Genomic DNA, 19,385 nt, shown 5'->3' on the forward strand with positions numbered 1-19,385 from the left:
TTTTTTTTATTAAATATATATTTTTTTACCTTCGAACATAACATGGGTTTTATTAGAAACTTTTTGGGCTTACAATATTAATTCAGTTAAAAAAAAATATATGTATACATCACTGTAACATGAAATTTCAAATTGACATTCGGTGTTTTTATTCAAATCTATTCAAAGACATAATATGATGTAAATATATTTTGAATTTTCAATACTTGTTAATACATATTAATATGTAATATGACAGCAGGCAAAGATTTGGTATAATGATAACATATTGTATGTAGTATGTACTCGCCATTCGTAATAAAAATATGCTAAGTACATTTTTAAAATTTTTTTTTGTTACCACCTGATACGATAATGTTTATTCCACCAACAATAACAATAGGTACAATTATATTAGCATAACAAAAGAATATTATGCAAAATCAAGAATACATCTATGTATAAACTATTTTTTTTTCAATAATAAGCAACGCGTTATTGCGCCATTGTAATATTGATCGTCGCGCTTGCTTTACTTGATGAAAATAAAGTTTTATTATTATTTTGACAAACTCAAACAAGAAAAAACAAAGGCAATTTAGTGAGTTGGATAGGTACCAGCTAATTTAGTGATGGGAAAAATTATATTAGTTAATTATCTATTTTTCTGACCATTCACAATCAACAGTTTCTTGGGGGTTCAACAGTGATTTCTAACATAAAATTAAGTTACAACAATATGTTTGACCATATTTTCTGGAACGCCAAACACTATCGTTGACAACTTGTGTTGTTTTTATCCAATGCAATTTTGTTTGTAATGTTTCCATGGACGTTTCTGAACGGTATTATTATTATTATAAAAACGTATTATTTATTATGATTACCTCACACCCTTGCGTCTTATTAATAATAATATTATAACGATGACAATCGACCACAATATAATTATTGTACAAAGCCCACAGTATACCAACTTAGTGTTAGACAGTATTGTTCAACACACAATTGTGCTTTTACCGGATCTATATAGATACATATTGAAACGGTTAACTCATATACATAATATAGCTTTGTTGGCTTGTGTTATACATAATACACTTGGTTTATCCACAATACAGACGGAAACCGCATTGGGTAATCCAACAATGTGTATCATAACAAAAGGGAAGCATGAATTTATTATAATGTGTACTTTTTAGTTTTTCAGTCAAATCGTAAGACAGAATTTATTATGACAATTGAATTTATATTTTTACGGTTTAAATACATATTCGGCATGAGCATAATATAATAATATGTAATGCACTTAGTAAACGACAAACGATAATGGCCACAAAAAAAAAAAGTATAATATTATACTTGGCGCCAATTATTTTAGAAAACCTAAATAAATAAAATTTGTTAGGTAACATGCATTAATTTCAGCGTGTTAAATCTACTTGAAACTAACGGTGTATACAAATTGTTTGACAGCTTTGAAAACAAAGTACCAGTGTATAATTTTTCTTTTGTAATTAAAAAAAAAAAGTATGGAAATTTCCGAATAACAATAATAATATTATGAATCACCTTAGTTGTTACAAAAGTGATAGAGGCAATACAGCAAGATATAATATTTTATGTAACTTCAATATGTGTGTTTATAAAATAGTATGGTTTATGGTACTCGAATAAACTACATGACTTACAATATCGAATGCGTTATTGTTTATTCAAGTCAACCTGAATTTTCATATTTATTTTTTTGGACATTTTAAGTACCTGTTCAAACTTGAATTGAACATGTTATTAACATAAGCTGGTGCTGCTAACATATGTGTTTATGTATGAAACAGCCACGGCGAAACAAATAATAATATGGTAATAGTACATCAGTCAATTATTTACCCACAAATATTGCTTATGTTTTTTTTTTGTTAATCTAAGATTACTTTTGGTTAGTCGACAAGAACGGCAAAACCAGAGTGTCTTGTTGAAAATCCATCTTAGCGCTGCCTGTTTAGCAGAAAATGACACGAGGACCATTCCTGTGTGTTTTCCTGTTGTGTTTGGGCACTCTGTTTTTAGAAACGACAAGCACAAGTAAACTAATACACGAGATAAACTTGTTACTGCGGAACAAAGGTTGGTCCTCTCTGGAACCAATGGACATTCGGGAAAACGGAATGTATCATACCGTTCAGTGCGGTGCATTCGAGACGATCGGCGACCACAAGATGAAACCGAAAGACATAAAAGAAAAAATGCGGCGTGTACATCAGCTGTTGAGTTGTGAGTACGCTTTTTGGTTCACAAAATTTTGCAATTTCGAAGCAAGTTACGGTCAACAGTGCAAAAGAATAAAGGAACCTTATGTGTTATTCGATTGCATGGAAGACTATGTGCAAGACATTCAAGAGGGCAACCTAATATTCGCTTTGACAATGATTGCTTCGCTGTCATATTTTTACAGGCTTCTACCGGACGTCGCCTTCAACCGTCAGGTCACGGAAATCATTGAGTATTTCAAAAGTCACTACAAGCTTAATAAAGCACTGGACGGTTTTAAATTCTTCTACGAAAACGGCGACGGAATCAAATTGTTTAAAATGGCGGTGTACATTCAAGAAATCCAAGACGTCTTATCCAATGTAGTGAGGTTACTGCGCATGTTTTTCATAAGTAATTGCAGGTTTAAGGCAGACTCTAGAGCGCTGGATGACGTGTTCTCCACCAAGTCAGCTGCAAGAAATCAGACCAAGGATCCCGTAGAATCGATAAAAGAAATAAACGCCGGTCTAGAAACGTTGGCCAATGGTTTTTCTACGATAAACAACAGTCTTGGGTTCGCATTGGCATTTGATACTAAAGATTTTGATAGTTTAAAGCCTGTGTTTCAAAATCACCCGCACTTGCCGGGCACAACTTTATCGGCAAATGCACGTACGACCCAGTTAAACGAGCTTCTGGAAAAACCCGAATGGCTATCGACGGATGTTTATGGTAACAATTTGAGCATCTTGGAGTCTGGAGAACGATACAGCTTCAACGAGTTATTCAAAAGCGGTGCTAAACGTCAACCGGTGACGTTGGAAAACTTTGACAGTAAATTTCGACAAGTGCATCAGGCATTAAGCTGCAAGTTCGCCGGAACGTTAAAGGATTACGTCGATGTCGGCAGAGGTCTAGGACTTCAGTGCAGACAAATTTCAAACTCCAATTTATCGCACAGGTGTCTTTTAACCGTGTTACAATCTATCAAGAGCAGTGACGCTATGTTAATGACCATGAAATGTGTTTTTTTGTATTTATACCGGATGTCTCCGCAAACACCGTACAAAACGGACATTTCCACCATAGTGGATTACATTAAATCATACTCTGATAGCATAACATTCTCCGGTGCAGCGTTCGACAACGATTTGCCAAATGTAAACTCAGATTTAGTCACAAACGAGTTGAAGACGATTGAAAACATCCTGTCGTTCGTCGAAAATTATTTGCGCTTATTCTTAAACGAATCTTGCTGGCTGTTGGATGTCCATGAACGATCTACGGGTATGTCTACTACTACTTATGGCGTTCAAAATCTTTTAGAACCGACCAACTCCGCTACAGACTGCATAAAACATCTAGAAGAGAAATTCAAAATAGAAGTACATAACTTTCAAAACCATCACAAGAAATTCGGGTTCTATTATGATTCTGTATCGTCTGCTCTGGTTGTCAAAAATAAAATAAAAAATTGTTTTAGAAAAAGACATAGTACCGTAATAATTGTTTAATGAATAAATAACGATTGTAACATTAGAAAACAATTTTGATAAAACTATTATAACTGCAAAATATACAATAACAGGGTTTATGTAACACAAACTTTCTTGTGTAGTAATAGGGGCTGTTATTAGTTGTCTTTAAGTAAATTATTTTTTTAGGTAAAATCGGAAAACTTTAAAATAAATAGGTAATTTTCTTGGTTAGATCCAAATTTTATCATATATAGCCACAGTATTTCCGGCATTAGATAGACCCCTCAGGTAGAGTTTGTGTAAACATAGTTTTGTCTTCTACTTTTAAAATTTTTTTTTAATTTACTATGAAATTGTTATTGACACTGTTGATTGTATTAATGTAATTCGTGTAATAAAATAAAATTGATAGTTTTTATTTTTATCTAAACGCTTTTGGATAACGTTTGTTAACGAATTACATATTTTAGTATAACTTTTCAATGAATTTAATGTTATAATATAATTTGAACAATATAATAGTTGATAATTAAAATATATAATCAATTAAATAATACTATATAAAGCACAAAAATACTATAACGCATTATTATCTTTATAATATAATAGCACACATGAGCTAAGTAAAATAGATTACTTTTTTATTTCTAAAAAATCAAATTACATAAAATAACATATACAGGCACTATTATTTTGTACAAAAAAATATTCTGACTTTATATTACTTTCCTAAAAATACTCAAATTTATGTTTTGAAAGAGATAATCATTTCAATAAGGGTTTTTTATGAAATTTTAGGTTTTACAGAAAAATATTTGGACTTACTACAAAACCACCTACTAAATTAAAGCACCCGCAAAACCTAAGATACTTATTATACTTAACATAGTGAATATATAATATTTTATGTAACCTCAATATGTGTGTTTATAAAATAGTATGTTTTTTGGTACTCAAATAAACTACAAGAGTAATATCGAATATGTTATTGTTTATTCAAGTTGTATTACTAGACAAAACATATATCTATGGTTTTTTTAAATCCGTGGCTGAAAATAAATTTACCTGAAACCTAAATTTTCATATATATTTTTTTGGACATTTCAAGTACCTGTTAAAACTCGAATTTAAAATATTTTTAACACAAGCTGCTGCTGCTAACATATGTGTTAAACGAAACAGCCATGGCGAAACAAATAATAATATGCTAAGTACATGCGTCAATTATTTACCCACAAATATTGCATATGTTTTTTGTTAGTCTAAGACCACTTTTGGTTAGTCGACAAGAACGGAAAAACCAGAGTGTCTTGTTGAAAATCCATCTTAGTGCTGTCTGTATAGCCATTATTAAAAAAATGTCATTCCTGTGTGTTTTCCTGTTGTGTTTGGGCACTCTGTTTTTAGAAACGACAAGCACAAGTAAACTAATACACGAGATAAACTTGTTACTGCGGAACAAAGGTTGGTCCTCTCTGGAACCAATGGACATTTGGGAAAACGGAATGTATCAAGACGTGCAGTGCGGTGCATTCAAGACGATTAGCGACCACAAGATGAAACCGAAAGACATAAAAGAAAAAATGCGGCGTGTACATCAGCTGTTGAGTTGTGAGTACGCTTTTTGGTTCACAAAATTTTGCAATTTCGAAGCAAGTTACGGTCAACAGTGCAAAAGAATAAAGGAACCTTATGTGTTATTCGATTGCATGGAAGACTATGTGCAAGACATTCAAGAGGGCAACCTAATATTCGCTTTGACAATGATTGCTTCGCTGTCATATTTTTACAGGCTTCTTCCGGACGTCGCCTTCAACCGACAGGTCACGGAAATCATTGAGTATTTCAAAAGTCACTACAAGCTTAATAAAGCACTGGACGGTTTTAAATTCTTCTACGAAAACGGCGACGGAATCAAATTGTTTAAAATGGCGGTGTACATTCAAGAAATCCAAGACGTCTTATCCAATGTAGTGAGATTACTGCGCATGTTTTTCATAAGTAATTGCAGGTTTAAGGCAGACTCTAGAGCGCTGGATGACGTGTTCTCCACCAAGTCAGCTGCAAGAAATCAGACCAAGGATCCCGTAGAATCGATAAAAGAAATAAACGCCGGTCTAGAAACGTTGGCCAATGGTTTTTCTACGATAAACAACAGTCTTGGGTTCGCATTGGCATTTGATACTAAAGATTTTGATAGTTTAAAGCCTGTGTTTCAAAATCACCCGCACTTGCCGGGCACAACTTTATCGGCAAATGCACGTACGACCCAGTTAAACGAGCTTCTGGAAAAACCCGAATGGCTATCGACGGATGTTTATGGTAACAATTTGAGCATCTTGGAGTCTGGAGAACGATACAGCTTCAACGAGTTATTCAAAAGCGGTGCTAAACGTCAACCGGTGACGTTGGAAAACTTTGACAGTAAATTTCGACAAGTGCATCAGGCATTAAGCTGCAAGTTCGCCGGAACGTTAAAGGATTACGTCGATGTCGGCAGAGGTCTAGGACTTCAGTGCAGACAAATTTCAAACTCCAATTTATCGCACAGGTGTCTTTTAACCGTGTTACAATCTATCAAGAGCAGTGACGCTATGTTAATGACCATGAAATGTGTTTTTTTGTATTTGTACCAAATGTCTCCGCAAACGCCGTACCAAACGGATATTTCCACCATAGTGGATTACATTAAATCATACTCTGATAGCATAACATTCTCCGGTGCAGCGTTCGACAACGATTTGCCAAATGTAAACTCAGATTTAGTCACAAACGAGTTGAAGACGATTGAAAACATCCTGTCGTTCGTCGAAAATTATTTGCGCTTATTCTTAAACGAATCTTGCTGGCTGTTGGATGTCCATGAACGATCTACGGGTATGTCTACTACTACTTATGGCGTTCAAAATCTTTTAGAACCGACCAACTCCGCTACAGACTGCATAAAACATCTAGAAGAGAAATTCAAAATAGAAGTACATAACTTTCAAAACCATCACAAGAAATTCGGGTTCTATTATGATTCTGTATCGTCTGCTCTGGTTGTTCAAAAATAAAAAAAGAATCGTTTTAGGAAAAGACATAGTACAGTAATAATATTTTAATGATTAAGTAACGATTGTAACATTAGAAATAATTTTGATAAAACTATTATAACTGCAAAATATACAATAACAGGGTTTATGTATCACAAACTTTCTTGTGTAGTAATAGGGGTTGTTATTTGTTGTCTTTAAGTAAGTTATTTTTTTTTCAAATTAAAAACATGTAATTTTACTTGGATAGATCCAAATTTAACCATATATAGCAACAGTAACTATCAGGAAGAGTTTGTCCAAACATATTTTTTTCTTCTCCTCATAAAATTAGTTTTTAATTTACTATTAATTTCATTAAAATAAAAAATAAAATAAATATACTATATAAAACACACACAGTATTATAGTATGCATTATTATGTTTTAAATATAATTGCTCACATGAGCTAAGTAAAAAAAGAAATTATATTTTTATTTCTAAAAAATCAAATGACAATATATAATATAACATCGAGTAGGGTTTTTATTAAAAAAAATATTATATAAGAAGCACTAGGGGAAATAAATAAAAATATATCGAAGAAGATTGGAGAGCTGATACTGAATAGCAAACAGGGGGGAAGATCAATAAACAAGTGGCAGAGTGTTAATATTAAAGAAGTACCAAAAGCGTGGTATATAAAAATAGTGAATGACCGAAAAAAATAAATAAAGAAAGAAGGAAGGAAAATCGTTTAATATACTTTGTATTAAACATTTTATAAACGCATATAAAGTCACTGGCCGGATAGAAAGGCAATAGGTAAAGTCAAAATAACAAATATGTAGCCACCATAATATTATATACTTGACTTGAATATAAGTTGTTGTTTATTCGTTTGCTGTTGACCGTTTCTGGGTCAGTCCAACTACTGTTCGAATTTTTGTATGCTTACAAAATTATGTTTTTATTTTTTAGGGTACTACTAAAAAACAACTGTAACTCTGAGAATATTATGTAGGTACATTTTAAAGGACTTTTTTTTTTGCTGATTAATCTGGCCTCGGTGTAAAAAATTACACATTTTACAATGAATATAATTAGGCTGTTTGAAATCAATTTTAGACATGAACTTATTATTGTTATTTTGTTAGTAGTTATTGGGTATAAAATGTTTTTTTTAACAGACTTAGAATACAATATTATTTTAAGTGAAAAATATAATAACTATTTCCGTACTCTTACTGCGAGTCGATTTAATATGTTCCAAATAACGAAAGGATAAGCGAATTTATTTAATTGTCTTGTAATCCCCAAAAAAATCTTCCACTTCAGACAATACCGTCGTAACGGATGTCAAATACCAACAGAGTAAAATATAAATCCAAAACTCGAAGGTTCACATATTATACCAATATCACGGTAAACAATCTCTCGCAAAAGCCTCTTAAGTTGCTATCGAGATTCATTGAAGATAATACTATATTTTAATACAACTAACTCTCGACTCGTTACTTGTTTATACGGTGAAAATGTATCTCTTGCCCGCATTGATCATCTTATATAATTTACTTGCCTGTATAACACAAGTGAATTATATGAATATCGCGTCAGGTGCATTGAAAGCAGGTGGGTTTTAAGGGGTTTTATGTAGGCAATATTTAAGAAAAATTAAAATTGGCCAGTTTCTGAATGAAACATAAAACAGCATTATAATGTGTGCTCACTTGGGAGTTGCGTGGCTGATAGGGAGGAGATAAATCAGAAAAAATCACATTCGTTGTGCATACAAATAGTGTTGTCCGTCGTTGGCAATTTTATGGAATCTGGTAATTTACTATTTTTGCCCTTGTTCAAAACAAATGTAACGTTTCCAATTAAAAGACTAAGCTTGTCTAGCCACCATATAGATTTCAGTAAAATCGTTGAAATTGCGCGGTGATTTATGTATTAAATATGCTAATATTTTTAATTTACATGGAAATACTGATTTACAAAAACCATCATTATATTTTCGTAACAGATTTTTATAATAAAAAAAAAAACAAATACGGTATCCGAAAGTGATATCATTAACCGCCCGTCGTCACACATACATTTCAGTGGTAAATAGTCCAATTGTTCAGCTTCGAAAATTGTATCCAACTATGATTAAAAGCTTTGAGTAACTCAACAATATTGTCAATATAAATCATATCATGCAACCCTCTAATCTTGCACAGAAATGATTTTCCTACTGCAACAAGATAAACTGTAAATGGTTCAGTTGAAAGAGAAAGACGACCAAGTGGAAATGGCCAGAACGCAATTGGCGTCACTTCAAGCCCATCAGTGTCCTATGTGTCCAATGGAATAATAAGTACAATAAGTTAATACAATATAAATACAATTACAAAATTAACCAACAAGAGTCAACGTTAATCTTGTTTATACATGTTGGTAACATATTATGCTAATGAGCTATTTTTAAGGAGTACAAAAAAATATTTAGTTACCAATAACAGTATATTAACTGGAAGTATTTTTTTTTTTTGTCATTTCTCAGAGTTTATTATTTAGGCACGAAATCAACGAGCATATAACAGCATGCAATTTAGTTGATTGATACTCATGTATATGTGATAAACATACCTTATACGGCGTTTTGTATAGGCAATTTTGGTACGTTTGTGTATTCGGGTATCTTGCTAAAATACATTATTTTTTTGCTGTAATTATTTCGATTTATACAATCACAATTTACATAACATAACCACTTCATTCAACAAAGTCCTTAATAAATTGATCAAATAACATTTCAGATAACATTTTATATTGTAAGTTTTTGTGTAATTTAAATTTAGTTTAGTTGTATTGTGTGACACATACATTTCATAATACTTAACTCAATGAATTTGGACTCGAATCGTTTAGATTAGAATTAAGTAAAAAAAAAATCCAAAATTGAACGATGCGTTTCGGTTTTTGTACCAAAAAAATAAGTTTCAATTTTGTAATACATTGATAGTTAATGAATATTTCACAAAACAATTGTTCAGACTTTAGTTAAAGTCATCCGACACTGAGCGTATACAATTTGGTCCTTTGAACCGGATAAGCCATCTTGCGGACTTAACACAGAATGTTATTGGATTAATAATATAACGTCGTGCCAAAACTCCTATGGTACGGTTTTTTTGTCGTCCATTGATCGACTTCGAACTGAATGCTTGAAAGTCTGTTCGAAACGACTACTTGACCCGGTTTACAAAAAAAAAAAAAAAAAAAAACAATATTCACGTTATCGCAGCGACTCCCATTTCGGTTTTTATTACTTAAAACTAAAAAATACAAAAAAATAATAATAATAATAATAACAAGAAGGAGCGTCCGAAGTTTATTGTGCAATACAATTCAAAAAAAAATCAATGTACAATAATACCTATACAGAAAATACTAGAATATTTTATCATATTTAAATACTACGGTTTAATGTATAAATTATCATTTACAAGTATATTCTTCGGTGCGTTCCACGCAAGTGTCGCACTTGACATAACAACACCAGTAGAACGTACACCGACACTGTTTGGTCCTGACGAACTGATGAGTGTTGTACCCTCGTCCGCAACACATTAAGCCACATCCGTCGGTGCCTAAATAAGGGTGAAAAAATAACGAAGTTAATATCTTATTACAAAATTTAACACAGTGTGCGCAAAAATATACTTGGAGTAGGATGTTTTGGACCTCAGGTCATTACCACTGATATCACTCTCTTATCAGTGATAACATTGGCTTATCACTCATATTTCATTCTCATCAGTACTTCCCTTATCAGTACCGCCTCACGTGTAAATGAAAACCATCCATTATCACTGATAAGCCTCCAGTATTACTGATAAGATAGAGTTATCAGTTATGAGATGATAACCCGAGACTACTCCGGCCGCCAAAACACTCTACTACTTAGTTATCTATTTACTGTTTATCGAGATCGTGTTTAGATGACAACAATTTTTTTTTAAATTGCCGACTTAAGTGTCACCACTTAATATATTATGTATAACCTTTTAAAATAATATATTTAATTCGACTATTAAATTAATAGGGTAATTATTTGAACAATAACTTAATTTTTAACAAAAAAAAAAAAATACTGTAACATAAAATTTTAATAACCCAGTAGATTTAATTTTCAAGAGTGTGCGACTCAAGTCTCATAATGATTATTATAATGTAGACAACATAATAATATTATGCTGAGTGAAAGATTGTTTTTTTAATACAATAGAGAAGGTAATGACGAGCCATGACTTTTTCCCACAACTTTTTTTTCATATTAGTATTAAGTAAAATTATTTCCTTTTAGAAACACTGAAGTGCCATTGAACAGTATTTTAACACGCGGTCATACCGACTTTAGCTGCCAGCCGACTCTTGACTTTTCGGCCTATATTGTTGTATGCTATAATTATATTATGCAAAAAATCTAGTGCAATTAAAAAGTTATTATCTAACTTTTTGTATACAATACAATTGTAGCTAGACGATTACTATACCGTTTATAAAATCATCTGTAATAATTTTGGATAACAATTACTCAATAATTATATAATCATTTTTCTGGATCCCTATTTTTACTATTGTTATTCAAAGATAAATCCCACAAAATTGTGACAATTGACGCAGCCGCCAATCTATTTTACTATTTAAATCTGTGTACGCTTTATCATTTAACTATATTTAATCAAATACTTAATTACTCTTGAACTTGGCCAATGTTAATTAATAGCAACGTAAATTGTACCGTGCGTTAAAACAATATGCTAGATAAATAATTGAACTGTATGATTCAGTTTCAGAATTACAAATGAAGTTCAAAGAAAATGTTACTTTGTGAATATGTATTATACGACATGTGTTCATGATCCAATGTGTTTTCTTCGAGGAAAAGATCGATATATATTAGATATACTTTTTGATTCAGATAAAAACGTCTATATTATTTATTATTATTAATATAATTATTCATTAGTAGTTTAAGATTTTTAAGGGGAAACTCGGTTTCAAAGACCACTGGCGATGAGAATGGAAGTCGACGTCCGCCATTTTCGTGGGCTTTATGGTGTATAAAATGATATATATATATATATATTATAAACATCTGTGATTCTGTTTTATCAACTCGACTTCTAATATTTTGTTATAAACATATTTTTACGTGGCAAAAGGTTGTAATTCCCACAAAGATGACGGAAAATGGTAACTGACATTGAGATCAGTGACAAAAGTAAGTTGTCGATAGAACGGCGATCACGCAGAAAGCTTAGGCTCCCTCTAGACCTTTGCCACCACCCCAACCCCCCCCCCTGGTCTTTTTGGTCCATTCAAGTCGGTTTGTCCTACAGTACCTTCGGAAGTCCGGTTACACGTCCGGCCGTGCGTGCCCAACGACCCGGTGCCGAAATCCCGGTCGCAGTAATTTGGCGATTGTTCCAGGTACACCAGCTCGGTGATTTTGGGCTCTTCCTGTGCGGCCGACGCCGACCTGGCCGACCTCAGCTTGAGCTTAAGTCTCCTGGACGACCTCTTGCCGTGGGTTCGCTGCAGTCCGCCGGCGGGAACGGGCGACGGATGCGCCCGAGGGATAGCCGGCGCGGCCGACACACCTCGCGCCTTCCAATACTTCCTCATCAGCGCTTTGCCGACGTCCCGGAAATTGGGCAGACTGTGCCAGCAAGTTTTCATCGTGCAGCTGCCCGACACTCCGTGACACTTGCAGTCGGTGTTCAACAACATCTTGACAATCTGAAAGTCACAGAAAACCATGTAAATAAACACCTTTTCTTTATACTCGCCTTGCACAACCATCTCGACCGGTTCTCTCTCATTTTGCCCACAATTGATGCAACTCCTAGACCCCCTACCCCTTGTGTATTCATTTCTTATTCTATCCTCCCCAGTCACTCCACTCGTGCATCTTAGCATCCTCATCTCCGCTACGCTCGTTGTCTTTTCAGTTATAACGTTATAATTAGTGTGTTACCTTTCTGCCGGCTTTGTTGTTGTGCAGGTTCATCAGACTTCTGGGATCGCTGGCGTCCGATTCCTGTGCGTCCAGAAACTTCCTGGCGAATCCCATACCGAAGCCCAGGTCCACACTGCACCCTCCCCATTTCCAAGCCGTGGCCGCCGGTCCGACGTCCATCATACCTGGATAATGAGAATCACAGCCACAAATGGATATGTTGCCCCGGCTACAGGCATCCATGAGCGCGTAAGTCACCCCGGCACTTATGACGGCGTACATGTAAGCGGCTTCTCGACTAGCTGTGGAAAAAAAATACACCTTTAATCAGCCGACCGATTGTGAGAATATGAGACATTGACAAAAAAAAAAAAACAAGAATAACAGCTATTGTTTTCCATTAAATGGCCAAATCGCTTGTCTCGTCCCCTTGTTGGTAAAGTGTTATGTAACCAAACGTACATGGATGATTAATTTGTGTACGGAACACGTGTTGTCGGGAACCGCAAATTTCTTTTCATTTACCTTTCAATGAACTCGAGTTGGTAAACGTAACGTTACACCAAAGCTTTAGTTTTTAGCCACTGGCTGTTTACAATACAATATTATTATTGTGGTCGATACAATAACATCAGTGCTCGATTTGTATAATTTAGCAAACATTGTCGACGACGGTCCAGGCTAGAAATGATCTGATTTGCTCGCAGCACGTTATACACTATCGTTAATGGATATTGTAAAGTAATTGGATTAGACAACGGGGCGACCAGAGGAGATGTTTATATAATGCGTTAACAAGTTGGAGATCTAAAGTTTACCAAGTCCCGAAAAACTATGTTTCTTTCATCTTTCTATCTATTCCTTCGACTTAGTAGTTTGTTACAATTATCTGTCTCGCTCTCGATTGGCATTAAAAAATTGCCATTATGGTGTAGTTAGTATACCTCTAAATTAGTACTATTATAGCAAATTGCTTGTAGGTAGGTACTTTTTTTATTTGTATAATGCATATTTTGTTTGCTTACACAGTATTATGCCAAAGCTGTTTGTCCAATATTACTATGACATAGGGGCAAACGGAAATAAGTACTAAACGAATACTGAGCCAACGTCGTTTATAACGGGCTTATGTGATTTCTCGAGTCTCGAAACTTAAAAGGAGGATCAACCGCTTAAACCAGATAAATGATAGTATAATACAGTAAATTACAATAATACGGTTATCTCTTCGCAGATGCGCACGAGCACTAAAGTCTGTAAAATATATATTATATTTGTATTGTGTATTAATTGCATAATAATTGTAGTTTGTTTTTTTAATATAAACACTAGGGTTGGGAAAATGATCTATAAAAATCATTCGTTGGATATAGTGTTCTGTACACAATATGGGCTAAACTGCACACTGTCAATATTAACGCATGTATTATTAATAACTATATCATTTATATTTAATAGACAATAGCCTAAAGTGTACGGTACCCTATCGAATCGATTCCGTGTAAACCATAAGATTACAGATGTAGACCTTTAAACTATAAAAATTATTCATTGAAATCTCTCTCTCTCTTGCTGTGGGGTAGGATCTGTTTCGTATTGACATAATATCTTAAGTACATAAGTACACACCGCAGTAACCTATCCGGGTTAAAAGCCGGAAGTGCGTTTTAATGGCGCTCGATCCTATATAATGCGCGGTCATCTCTGGATAAAACTCTTGAAATTAAAAATATGACACACAATAACAGCTTAATGCGAAATAGTCGGTTTAGTAGCAAATTTTGTTGTGATATTCCTAAAGTATAGGTAGCCCATTAAAGAAATAACATTAGCCATTTCCTTCAGAAGAATGAGAACTTTTTTTTTTATCGTAGTAAAATGAAAATTAACATTACTTGTACATCGGTCGTTTAGCGAGTAATAAAATTGTATGGGAAAAAAAAATATAACTTATGTGGCCTAGGATTAGGGGGTTTTCTTAGACATATAATAATAATAATGTAATAGCACATAAAGGTATTCACGTCGCGTTTAAACTATAAAATCGGTGTGATTCACCCACTGCGGACGTGCAATAAACGGTGAGAATGATTTACATTTCACAAGTAATAGCTGTTTACAGTGACTATATTCATGTGCAATAATTAAGTAGTTTCAACATAATATAATATTATTATACAGAAGGCGAGTCATCCGGACTGACTAGCCGGATGCTAGCACATTATTTTATCCCAACAAAATATGAACCGCTGATTTATCCGGATCGACTGCTCAGTCAGTGGTACACACAATGGCCAAGAATATTACACGTTTTACACGAGTGGACGATAGACCGTGGCGGGGACAGTGTACAATACTATATACCAAATAATTGTGTTATTATTATTATTATTATTGTACACATTCGAATGTAACGTTGTAGACTTTGGCGTTGTTGATATCCGAGCGGCACGCACCTGTTGAGTGCGAACCGTCCGGCTAGCGATCAACAGGTGGTAAATTGGCGATTTTTAATTGAAATATTATTATTATTATTGTAATAACATTGTGCCGATTTTGCCGTTCGTGTCGTGTCGGACGAGAAACAATGCTCTTTATTGTCGTCGAGTGGATTAAATGCAGCGCAAATGCGGTGTCGTCCAATTAAACGAAACTCGCGCCGCCGACCTCTGTGTTCCACACAAGTCCGGTATTGTGTGTAAAGGGGGGGGGGGAAAAAAAGGGAAAAAATGCACAGAAAACATGTTTTGTGCAACAATGAACCGCACCGAAGATGGTGCAGCAGCAATAGGGATATAGCCACGTTGTAACGGTTAAGTGCATGTACTATGGAACGCGACGGTTTGAGGTATTGCAATTAGAATTATTACAATGCGATGAAACAATCTGGGCAAACCCTATTTAAATGGAATTTTTCACAGGCCCCGGCTAAATTAAAAGTCAACCTTAACTTGATCACGTCACACTTACCGTCTTATCGCGCACAAGTGTTAGCATTCCATGCGATCTCTGGAGATAATATATTTATCATAAAACTATCATGTTATATATGTCTTACACCATACAAGCCAATATGAAAAAAACTATTCTATAGCAGTCCTTGTAAAATATGTAGTTAATAATTAAAAGACAAATTATACTAGTTCAACACGGCTAATGTAATGAATAGTTGTTTTAATTCTAAGTAGACGTCCTAACTCGTTCAGTTAATATTAGCTTTTAACAAAATCAAGTTAACAGACATCGAATTTAAATTGTACTTTTAACTCAACAAGTAGTTAGCAGATAGACAAGATAAAGCAAGTAAATTACATTTTATATAAACTCCATTACCGTCAATGGTAATGGAGTTTATATTAATTGAGTTCCGTTTGAATTAATTGAGTTATTTCGTTGTAATGATGTTGAAATGTAATTCAATATCATCGTTTCACTTGTAACTGAATTGTTAATATTTTATTATTATATTAAGATTATTATTAACCTGCTCGAATTACATAAAAAAAACGACTACTTATATAGGTAGATATATTTTTTAAAACCATACTCACTATATCCCAATATTTTATTGCTATACGGCAATATTATAACAATGTTATAGCTACTGCTGCTATAATACTGCTCGTTGTCGACAATAAACAGTATACTTTATTTGCCCATTTTATTTTCACACGGTTTTTAATATTATGTTATATTGTGTAGGTATATAATAGATTTTATTTTTTATTTAAGTACATTTTAACAACAACGAGATGTGTATGACAATAAAAATATTAGTATTATTATATTTTTTTACACGTGATCAAAGTTGTCCTTCGGGTTAAATTAAAAAAAAAAAATTTTTTTAAAAGAAATTTAGTAAAATATTAGGAAATAATATTGTATTATGTCTCTTCAGGTTAACGTTGTAGTTTACTTGCAATATATATCATATATGTGTATGTGTATATATAGTAAAGTGTACATGGCTGTATGAATTTGTCATCGAAAGACTATTATAATTTATAATCTACAGCGAACTAAAAGAAAATGTATTAAGTATTAAGAACACTAAACCTACCCAAATAAAAAAAAAACAATAAATACCGTATAATATAATAGCCAAATTTTAATGGCACATATTATTATTATTTGTCACGGATAATAAATGCATATTATATATATAAAAAAAACGGTGAAAAATAACAAAAAAAAAAAAAAATGCGCAAGAATGTTATTAGTACACCGACAGAAGTTTTATGGATCTTCTCACTTAAACGGACACTCCACACAGGAGACGATGGGCAATAGACATGTGCTAATGGATAAGCCTCGACTTTTACGACGACCATTAAAATAATATACACGAGGTCCTCTTTATAACGTCCCCCCACGTTGGAATATCTAATATATATATATATATATATATATATATACATATGGATTCATAATAATAATAATAATACAGTACTTTGGAGTACCTATAGTGATAATAATTTAAGGATAATAATTTGTTATATTCGTTTAACGCCATTCAACAATAATAACACCTAAGACGCGTACCGACGAAATCGAGAAGGTCGACAGTTCTCGATGACCCGGAACGTTGCATTCATAAAAGTAATAAATGAACAATAATGGCGCGAAAAAAAGGAAATAAGGAATATAATATTAGAATCATAATTCATGGTTAATATAGGGAGGCACGTATGTCCTATATGTATTTTACAAAAAACCTAGAATTGGAAAATAATTAAAATAACTATTAAGATAAAGTGTCAAGTACGTGAAAAAAAATTGAATCAATACGTGGTTAATATTAAGAATGCAAGGGTTATTTAATTAAGTTATTTATTCATCTTGTTTTGATATTAAAATTTTTAACAGCTCTGCTTATAGCCTCTTTAGCCTCCACCTCTCTTAGTTTTAATTTTAGTTTTTCTTCATAATACAATGCCTTTGGTTTTAACATGCGGGCAATTGAATCGCTTAGGTTCTCAGTAGCCAGAACGGTATTTGTTAATTTTGATTTCTTACCAGAAGATCTAGAAAAATAAATTTGTTTTTAATATTATTTAAAATATAGTAAACACAACATATAATTAGGAAAACCTGCACCATTAAACATAGCAGAATATATTCTTGTAATATGTAACCCAAAAAAGATTTATTGTGTTTTGAAATATTTCAAAAGTTATTTTTTTGAGACTACTCAAAAACAACAAAACTAGTTTGGTGTTTCAAACTAATGTCTAAAATAGTGTAGTTGGCGCGACCGTATTACAATAGATCCAACTAGAACATTATAATATCCAATCATTTACTATAACCAAATTATGTATCTTTTTTTCCGTGGCAGTAATAAAAAAGTGTATACCACACGAAAAAAGCCCACATCATTGTAAAGCCAATAAGTGCTCCGCATAGAATCTAAAATCATCCTGTACAGAGGCATTAATAAAATCAACTAAAAAAATAACAAAATATGACATCTTGTATTTGTTAAAAAATAGTACACATATAACTATACGTGCACAATGCGCACACGTATATTAGTAGACATAGCGTAGACTTGCGTACAATTTTTTATTTTTTTTTTTTGGTTACCATATTTTTCTCGGCTTTCGCTTAACATTTCAGTTGCTCGCTCGACCAGTATACCGTACCACCGAAACAATGCATTTGAATTACATTTCGACATTATTGTTTCTCGTGTGCACTTTTGGAAGAATCGGTTCGGTAGTCTTTGGCCAAGTAGCCGACGAAGCCACGATAAAAGCGTTGATCGCTCAACCGGGGTGGCCGCCTATTTTGAAAATCATTAAAAAAAACAGCAACCCTAAGTACGCCTCGGCCATCGATGAGGTGCTAAGACCTAACATCTCGCCCGAGAACGCTGCAAGTAGAGCCAGTCAAGTTTTTCAAATGTTGAGTTGCTTTTACACGATCACGCTAAGAACCCTCATGGTCAGCACAAGAGATCTGGTCACCTTAAGTGTCTCGAATGTGGGATCTGATATGCATGTTTATTTCAAGAATTTACTGAAAACGGCTATTGAAGTTATTGTTGATATCGTTCAGCACGTGGTCGGCGCTTTGAAGTATTTAGAAAATTATTCACCCGATGTCCACGATAAGGCACACGTGGCGTTCAATTATTTTCTAACGCATTTCACTTGCCAGCCATCCGACGATAACACCTTGATACCGTACTGGATGTTTGTGATTATAATTGTCGACGACGATAAAGAAATTGTGATGGATCTCAACAAAATAGACGAATGGTTAGCAACGGTCAACAACTACGCAACGACTTTCTTGAACGATCACTGTCAGATACCTAAAGACCAGGAAGCGTCTTTTAGACAGTATGCAAAATTAAGCCAACAAGAGTCCAAGGATGCTTATCGTTCATTCTTCGAAAAAATGAAGTTAAACTTCCTCGACGAGTACTACCACACCCTGGGATTTGTGTACGACAAAACAAAAGGCGAATGTTGCTTTTCAAAAAGTATGGTCGGTATGATTCTCAGCTACCAGTAATGTATACAAGTCTAAGGGTCAATAAATATCGGCTAAACTAAAATTCAATAAATTCAGTACAGCTATTGAGAGTTTTAAATACTCAACAGATTTGTTATGTTACCTACTATTAATAGCTACTTTAT

General features: G+C 33.6%; 1 protein-coding gene across 1 annotated transcript in view; it reads right to left on the reverse strand.

Annotated features, from left to right (window-relative positions):
- Positions 1 to 10,073: 10,073 nt before the first annotated feature.
- Positions 10,074 to 19,385, reverse strand: part of LOC126846109 (protein Wnt-2) — a 31,267-nt gene continuing 21,955 nt past the window's right edge. Inside the window, exons 3-5 of the mRNA XM_050585252.1 lie at positions 12,757 to 13,040; positions 12,122 to 12,518; positions 10,074 to 10,363 (exon numbers count right to left, since the gene is read on the reverse strand). Coding sequence (XP_050441209.1) covers positions 10,212 to 10,363; positions 12,122 to 12,518; positions 12,757 to 13,040 — 833 coding nt within the window. The 3' untranslated portion in view covers positions 10,074 to 10,211. The remainder of the gene's footprint in view (positions 10,364 to 12,121; positions 12,519 to 12,756; positions 13,041 to 19,385) is intronic.

This window comes from Adelges cooleyi, unplaced genomic scaffold (genome assembly GCF_023614345.1).
Source record: "Adelges cooleyi isolate 19-005CV unplaced genomic scaffold, UGA_ACOO_1.1 ACOO_flye_CR_arks_rails_tigmint_CR_PRNA_9, whole genome shotgun sequence".
Lineage (NCBI taxonomy): Eukaryota > Metazoa > Arthropoda > Insecta > Hemiptera > Adelgidae > Adelges > Adelges cooleyi.